This window comes from Rosa chinensis, chromosome 3, assembly GCF_002994745.2.
Source record: "Rosa chinensis cultivar Old Blush chromosome 3, RchiOBHm-V2, whole genome shotgun sequence".
NCBI classification, from domain to species: domain Eukaryota; kingdom Viridiplantae; phylum Streptophyta; class Magnoliopsida; order Rosales; family Rosaceae; genus Rosa; species Rosa chinensis.
This window is the reverse complement of record NC_037090.1, coordinates 20,257,094-20,265,248: the sequence shown is the minus strand read 5'-3', so window position 1 is coordinate 20,265,248 and position 8,155 is coordinate 20,257,094. Positions and strand designations below refer to the sequence as shown.

Below are 8,155 nucleotides of genomic sequence, written 5' to 3'. Positions count from 1 at the left end.
ATAAACCTCAGTCAGGATATTTAGGGATTAAAATTCATAAGGCAACAGTGTTGGAGGGGGGGGGGGTGTTGGCAGAGAAGAATTTGATCAATGGATAAGTCCAGGTGTTCTTGACACTACTAGCAAAAAAAGATATGCACACTGATTGAAATAAGTGGATATAGATCCTAATAGATACTGGAATCTGTGTGGGAAGCCCAATGCCTACCCTACACTCACAGATGCAATGTATGTTCTATTTGGTGGGGTCATCTTTGGTCTTTCCCCACTGATAAAAAAATCAGTGTGAGTCTTTTAGTGGGACCCATTAACATCTCACATGGGATAAATAAAATTATACAATAAATTTAGGAATAAAAAAATTAGCAAATTACCAATAACTACAAATTTATTCTTATTATTCCCATGAGCAAAACACGAGGCTTCTTTTCCTTTGCGGTGAGATGAGATAGCCCATACGGACATCTAAAGTGCACGCGACAACTTCTATCTTTTTTTATTGACAAAAATATCCTTGGATTTCTAAAATATAAAAACAAAGAAAGACTGACGACAGTGTTTAGAGAGAGAGAGAGAGAGACAGAGCGAGAGAGAGGGAGGACTCAGATCTAGATTTTGATCCGTATCTAGATCATGATCGATCAAGGCCGACGGATTTGAATTTCAATTTCTCACTTAAACATGAAGTTTGATCTGTAAATTCAGCAATTTGGGGTACATTTTTGATGCAATTTGAATTTTGCAATTCCATTTCTATCGAATTTGTGATGGGTTGTTTTGCATAGGAATTTCTTTAGAGGCACTTAGGCAGGCATGAATGAACAGATGAAAAAGACAAACTAGAATAGTTTGTAAACTATTAGATTTATTATATCCACTTGTTGAAAACTAATGAAAAGCTCAGGCAGCTCAGGAGGGGAATGAGTTCAGGAGAGGATCCTCTCCCATATTTTAATTCTTGGGCAGTGTTGCATTAAAAGAGATTACCAAAGAAGGAAAAGTGTTGCGCACACTTCAAGAATGGATAGAGAGGGACTATTCGTTCTTAAACATTCTCAATGCATAGTAAGGATCTTTACCTGGTTGAGTCCAAAAGCTGAGAAATCTTGGGTGCAATTTATTATCATAGTTATAAGAATTGTGATGTATGTTTTTGGCATGTTTGACGGCCTAGCTATTTGACCCATCGTCGATCACGAAAGGATGTGACCAATTGTTGTTCTAGCACTGGAGGGGGGTAGTGAATTTGCTAAAAAGGATGATAATTTATTGGAGCGATTGAAACAAAAGCATGGGGCTGCAATACCCAGTTCGGATTAAACCCCCAAATTTTCTCAGGATTAATTGTTCATCGATCATAGTTTGTGGTGCTTATTTTCATTATGAAATTTAAAATTAGGGATGTGTCCTAATCAATTTATTAAGGGGGGTGAAATTTGCACCCCCAAATTTACAAACTGCACCCCATTTCATTTTTTTAATAATATTTCATTTCCCATCTTTTTAGACTTCCTAAGATACCCTCATCTTCTTCGTTTGCTATGAAATCCTGGTACCAAGTGTGTGTCATTTCATTCAAAAAAGAAACGAGATATGGCGGCCAAAATTGGGTCGTTCCGGCACAGCTTCTTGGAGAGGAGCAAGGAGAGGCTGCTCTCACGAAAAGGGTACTCGGATTTCGGGCTCAACAGCTCTGAATGCGGCGATGAGAGTCAAGTGCGGCTGGTTTGGGAAAATGTCCGATGGGTTGGTCGAGTTTTACAACAGCGTTCAGGAGGTTTCGGTTAAACTGTATCAAATGGGCCGCTCCGATCCTCGGAAAGCTTACTTCGCCGCCAAGATGGGCTTGTCGCTGGCGATTGTGTCACTGCTCATATTTTTCAAGGAGCCCCTCAAAGATGCTAGCCAATATTCCATCTTGGCGATTCTCACCGTTGTCGTCGTTTTCGAATTCAGCATAGGTATTGTTACTATACTGATCTCAATCTCATTTCTGGTTTCTGTGTGATGTGATTCAGTAGTGATGGTTTTGTTGTCGTTTTGATGGTAAAGGTGCGACGTTGAACAAAGGGTTTAATCGTGCTTTGGGGACAATTTCGGCTGGAGGGCTGGCTCTAGGTATAGCAGAGTTGGCTGCAATGGCCGGAACTGGCAGGAGGTGTGATTGTAGTCAATATTGGATTTCTTCCAATGCTCTGCAAATGGGTCTCTCTCTTCATGGTTTTGGAGAGGGGGGGGGGGGGGGGGGGGGGGGGGGGGAATACATGAGGAAAATATAAACTGCAGTTTGTTAGTCTTGAACCTTCCAAAAAGCTATTGGAACATGGAATTTTGCTATTTAACAGATTTACCGTTGGCCTGGTTATGCTTCTTCGGGGATTTGATGCAAATGAACATTGTTCTTGGTGTCATTATTTGTCTTGTGTTCCTACATCAAAATGGAGCTGCAATTCAGAGCCCGCATACTGCTCTGTAAGTAATGCAAACACTTCCCCTTCCCTTCTGTGCACGCTATTAAGGATGTGCAGTCATTTTTAAAAACCAGTCCATTTTCCCTAAAACGAGCTCTTTTCTTTGCTGAGAAGACCCAAAAAGAAAACAAGAAAAATTCTTGCAAATTCTCCACACTGAGGATAGCAGTTCTCCGTTTTCGACCTATTTGAATACCAACACCAACACTCTCTCTTCTGAGCAAAGTTTTGGCTAAAAGATGGGTTCTGGAGTGCTTTTGCAAGGAAAGTCGTAGGAAGAAGATGAGGGTATCTTAGGAAGTCTAAAAAGATGGGAAATGAAATATTATTAAAAAAATGAAATGGGGTGCAGTTTGTAAATTTGGGGGTGCAAATTTCACCCCCCTTTATTAACCTTTTTTCTAAACTTCACATTCACATTATATGTATAAACCCATGATTTTAATATAAAATAATAGATAAATTTCTCCAAAAAACCCGGATTTTCTTGGTCTAGGGTTTGGCGAATTTCTGCTCGTCCGATGGCGGCTTGGAGTCGGTTTTGGTTCGCCTGGCTGCAATCGAGTTGTTGCCAGACGGGTGCTTTGAAGTGCTATTGCTTGGGTGGTTAGGAGAGAGGTTTTGGCTCGTGGTATTGGCAGGTTGGTGGGCAAACGGTTTTCTGGTGGCATCTCTGAGCGTGCCTGTTTGGTTTTCTGTACGGGGACGTCGTGCTCATCGAGGTTTTCCCAATCCAACGGCGGCGTGGTTGTGGAGCCTATAGGCTGTCGTGCGCGCTGCTGAATCGGTGGAGTGGGCTTGTGGGAGGCTCGTGTCAGAGCGCTGCTTCAGCGATGGCTTGTGGCTCTGTTGGTTTCTCTCTTGGTGGGGCTTGGCGACGAGACTCTTGTTTCGGGGCGGAGGTCATCCAGAGGAGCTGCACCGACATGCACATGCAGCACATGGGTGAAGGAGATGATGTCAGGACTTGGGTCAACCATTCCTTTGCTGGGCCTCTCCTCTTGGGTTGCCCTCTAGGCTTTCTAATTTGGACCAGGGTGTTTTTGCCCTAGGCCCATCCCTATGTTTTTAGTTTGATCTATTTACAATATTTTCCTTGTTTTAGGAAGTTATGCATTTTATGCACTCTATGTACCCCTAATGCCTCTGGAGTAGTACCAAACGAGGATTCTCGCTGGTCTACAAATTTATTTGTCTAATGAGTGGGTCTATATGTATGTACCACTGTGGGTACTACCACTATCTTCTTGTCTAAATGCGGAAGGGTAAGTAACGGCCTATTCTAACTTGTGATGCAATATATATTTACACCTTTCTGGGGTGTGATTAAAAAAAAAAAAAAAATTATATGTATAAATTCATGATTCGATTTTATATAATAATTCCAAGCAATTATTGTGTTTTAAGTTGAGTAGACTAATCCAATTGGCATTTCCTCTAGATAAACAACATATGTTACGAAAATTATCACATATATGTAATTTGTTTCAAGCTCATTAGACACGAAAATTATCACATATATGTTACAATTTGTTACAATTGGCATTTCCACTAAATATTCTTTATTTTTATTTAAAATTGTAATTTTTTTTATTAAAGCTGAGCTTGAAACATACACAACATAAGTTACGAGCTAGACATTCAATCAATTAGATTAGCAAACCCAACAATAATAAAAAGGATAGCACCCCAGTACGTGGAACACTGAAGCACCAATTGATCGATCGAGGTCCATCGTCTTATTTTTAAAGATATATTCAATAAAATAAAATAAAGGCTAGGAGATTGAATCATGACTGATATCCAAGTTCAGAGTGGCACTGGATCAATAAACAGTGAAGCAATATTGTCTTCCATCTGTTTTCCAACATGCGTGAAGGCATCTCCCCTTTTGTAAAGGAGATCAACCACTCGAGCTGCGTTAAGAACACGATTAAGCACAGGCATTGGCGCAGCAGTGGGTCTCATAAACTCTTTATTTATATCCTTCCACGAATCCACAATTCGTTTGTTAAAGACATCAATTGTCTCTTGCTCTGAGACCCCATATTCATTCATGTAGCAATCGATGCTAGAAGCAACATGCCCTCTCTCTTTCTCAAACTGCATAACCAAATCAAATGTTGATTCCAAAAATATATACTATAGCATTCAATTGCAGCTCACATTTAACGTAGGAATACCTTGTGCCCAGCAATGTCATCCATAAGCCTAGACATGATATTCGTAGCTCGAAGAATTTTAGGATCATTGGTCAACCACTCAAATGTTACTTTTGTTATAATGTCTCCCATGTCTACTAAAGATACCACTGAAAACATGGTGTTACCGAAAGAAGATGCCGCAACACGCATATATTCACCCATTCTTGGGGTGCATCCTTCGTGGAACCATCTGGCCTCAGCAAAGTAGAGCCGGGCTTGATTCTTCGTCTGCATGGACAAATATATATCGCTGCATCGATCATATATATGTTAAACAAATGAAAAACTTCATGTACTCCATGTAGTTGTAGACTAATCTATCATTGCATAGAATTAATCTATCACGGCATGGAGCTGGCCTAGTTTATGTATCATTAGATAGTGCACTGGGAATATTCCATACTATAAATAAATATTGAGAGCAGTTCTAAAGCTTAATTTTCATGCTTTGACATACAATTTCTTTTGCATAGTAAAGTTGGTATGATCTTCCTTGCTTTATCAGTTCCTCCCCAACTTCATTGACAACATCCAGAAGTGTTAGATAAAATGGTTGCATATAGTCTGGCAGTTGATCCATGCAACTAGCATCCCATCTGAAAGTTGATTAAAATTTATCCATATTCATGTTAGCATATAATGTTAAAGATATACATTATGCCAAAATTGAATCAGGAGTATTGAAAAGGTAACGGTTTGTTTCAGACCTCTCAATTGCTTCAGTTAAGATCACGAGTTCTTCGAATGTACCGAATGCATCATATATATCATCCATTACTGTTACTAACTCAAGCAGCTTCGTCAGAATTTTTCTCCCGAACACGTATTGGGGTTCAAAATATACTCCCGTTATCCAAAAGAACATCTCCACGAGCCTATCTCGAACAAAAGGCAACCTCCTTGCAAAGTCTAGTCCCTTATACCATCTAGTATATATAGAACAATATTAGAGGGTTATAATTGATCTTGTATCCATATATAACTAACTACATGATCGGTGGCCTAAAATTACCTTATAATGTCACTGAGTTCCTTTTTGTGTAAACACTGAACAACATTGAAATCTAACATGGCAAGTTTCAGTAAATCTTCATTGTGTGAAGCTTCATCTTGGTATATTGACATGTAACGCCGAGCACCTAACCTCTCTACAGTTTTTAATAGAGGTCTCTCTAGGGCTTCAGTTATTTGTGCTTTCAGCAGAGAGCTTGCACCGGTTGAAGTTATTGCAGTCTGGAGATGAGTGGTGGTAAAAACGAGAGCCTCTTCTAGTAATTTTTCTCCATGCACCATTAGATGGGCTGTCTCATAGAAGCTTAGCATACCAGAAACATCAGTAACTAAGCTTTCCTTGAAGGCACCATTAGCATCTTTGAACTTGTTGAATACATCTGCATAATTAAGTACATATATGGTTTAAAATTAATGGACATATATATGTACGTATAAGAATTGAAATATACAATTCCTAGACTACTTAACCGACCCTTTGCCCAAAAAAAAAAAAAAAAAAGGCTACTTAACCTACCGCAGGAAACATTATATCCATGTCTTCTGAGTAGTCGAAAACGAAGAGCAACATTGAACAGATCACCATCATCATCGTTAATATCTTGGTAGGTAGCATGTATACGTTCCAGGGCTTGTTCTATTTCAGTTTCAAAATGGTAAGCCACACCAAGGCGCTGGATTGCATCAATTAGCTTCAGTTGATGTGAAAAATCATCAGCAGCATCGGTGAATACTTCCTTCCTCACTACTTGTTTCAGCTCCTCAACTTGTGTTTGCATATGAGCTTGAGTTACCTGCAAATTAAAACAGTTTAAATGATCAGCAAAACGTGTGTACATATGTATGTTGTAGTAATAGAACTTATACATACAATGTCTTCAGCATAGTTGGCAAACCGATCTCCCCAAATGCTAGGTTCATAATTTGCTGTGCGCCGAACAACTTCTGGCTTAGCATTGATCTGGGATTCAGCTGCTGGAATAGTTTGGACAGACATGGTTAGTTGGCTGTACTTTTGGAGCAGCTATAGGATTATGCTAGGAGCTTCTGTGTAAGTATGAACAACATTGCTTTTAGGACCATCTATTTATAGGGGACTCCATCCATATCTGGGAACAGATGCTGACAATGAGTTTGGCAGATATTTTTACCGTAGAACAGCTATGCATATCACCTTTGTAACAAAACGACATAAAAAGGACATATTTCCATTTTTAATATATGGACATATATATTTCCATTTAACATTACCAACGTGAATCACAAATCTAACAGGGGGAAAAGGACAAACAGTAAAATAAGTGCCATTATTTAGGCCCATTGCCTGACACGTAGTAAAAAAGGATAACATTTCCATCTAAAATGATGCAAATTATTGGATTTTTTGCATTTGCAAATAATTTGATCTAGAGTTGGCCCCACTGTGCAGAATATTTATTTGGAGTTGGTCATCGCTGTGCAAATTATTTGATGGGAAAATGATCCGTATGTTACTCTGACTTTACCTCTTTATAACTTTGGTATTTTAGTTTTGAAAAATATCAATACGGTATCTAAGGTTAGACCTGTAAATGGATCGGATTTAGATCGGATCGACCTAAATCTAAATCCGTTTACTTAAAAAAAAATTCGATCCAAACCCGCTCCGTTAACCCGGCGGATCATTGATAGCTCGATCTAAATCCGTATCCGCCGGGTTAACGGATATCCGATCCGCTAATCCGACCCGTTTATAATTTCAAATATTTTAAAATTTTAAATAGTAATATTAAATTTATATCATTATACCTCATAAGATATTAATAAAATATTAAAACAACATGAAAACTATCACCAAAAGTAGAATTGCGTTATCAAAATTCTTAATGCTACCCGTTCCTTAAATTTCTGCAAAAAATTTGTATTAGAAATTCTTCATATTTTATATTTTATATTTTATATTTTAAAAAAATAATAATATATTAATAAAAAATAATATTTTATTATTACAAAAGGGGGCCGGATCATTAACGGATCGGATCGACCTAAATCCGTATTTGATCCGTTGAATAAACGGGTTAACGGATTCGGATCATTAACGGATCAACGGATCAAAATTTTCCATCCAAACCCGTCCAATAGCCATGGATCTGGAGCGGGTCCGGATCAAAATCCGGTCCATTTACAGGTCTATCTAAGGTTCTTAGCCTGATTGAGGATTGATACATATTGCCATTAGCTCTATTATGAAGGTTGCCAAGTGGTATTTTTTGAAGGGCACTTTTGTCCATTTATATCTTAATTAATTTTTTTTCTTTAAGCTTTTTTCCTCTCTCTGTGTTCTTTCTTATCTTTTGGACTAAATACTGTTTACTCCATATACTTATAGGGTCTTGACGTTTCAATCCCTGACTTTTCAATTTCACTTAAATAGTCCTCGAACTCTCAAATTGCAAGCAATACGTCCTTGCCGTTAGCTTTTCGTTAAAA

The 8,155-nt window shown here is 38.5% G+C and overlaps 2 protein-coding genes across 2 annotated transcripts; one reads left to right on the top strand and one right to left on the bottom strand.

Annotated features, from left to right (window-relative positions):
* Positions 1-1,533: 1,533 nt before the first annotated feature.
* On the top strand, positions 1,534-2,476 carry LOC112194264 (aluminum-activated malate transporter 4). The gene is made up of 3 exons (XM_024334514.2): positions 1,534-1,961; positions 2,053-2,205; positions 2,346-2,476. Exons 1-3 carry the CDS (start codon positions 1,706-1,708, stop codon positions 2,474-2,476), a joined length of 540 nt encoding a protein of 179 aa, XP_024190282.1. The 5' UTR covers positions 1,534-1,705.
* A 1,726-nt stretch (positions 2,477-4,202) lies between these two features.
* Positions 4,203-6,706, bottom strand: LOC112192946 ((-)-alpha-pinene synthase). Its single transcript, XM_024332894.2, has 7 exons — positions 6,558-6,706; positions 6,204-6,480; positions 5,688-6,066; positions 5,383-5,601; positions 5,133-5,271; positions 4,655-4,903; positions 4,203-4,574 (listed from the first exon to the last, which is right to left on the bottom strand). The coding sequence occupies exons 1-7, from the start codon at positions 6,681-6,683 to the stop codon at positions 4,281-4,283; spliced, it is 1,683 nt and encodes a 560-aa protein (XP_024188662.1). The 5' UTR covers positions 6,684-6,706; the 3' UTR covers positions 4,203-4,280.
* Between the last annotated feature and the right edge of the window lie 1,449 nt (positions 6,707-8,155).

What these genes read in the sequence shown, in the direction of transcription:
- LOC112192946 (XM_024332894.2), bottom strand. Translation starts at nt 6,683, where the DNA reads ATGTCTGTCCAAACTATTCCAGCAGCTGAATCCCAGATCAATGCTAAG. An exon ending in TGGATATAATGTTTCCTGCG is followed by an intron (nt 6,067 to 6,203) that starts GTAGGTTAAGTA and finishes TTAATTATGCAG; the next exon opens with ATGTATTCAACAAGTTCAAA. An exon ending in GAACTCAGTGACATTATAAG is followed by an intron (nt 5,602 to 5,687) that starts GTAATTTTAGGC and finishes TATATATACTAG; the next exon opens with ATGGTATAAGGGACTAGACT.
- LOC112194264 (XM_024334514.2), top strand. Translation starts at nt 1,706, where the DNA reads ATGAGAGTCAAGTGCGGCTGGTTTGGGAAAATGTCCGATGGGTTGGTC. An exon ending in CGTTTTCGAATTCAGCATAG is followed by an intron (nt 1,962 to 2,052) that starts GTATTGTTACTA and finishes TTGATGGTAAAG; the next exon opens with GTGCGACGTTGAACAAAGGG. An exon ending in TTCCAATGCTCTGCAAATGG is followed by an intron (nt 2,206 to 2,345) that starts GTCTCTCTCTTC and finishes GCTATTTAACAG; the next exon opens with ATTTACCGTTGGCCTGGTTA.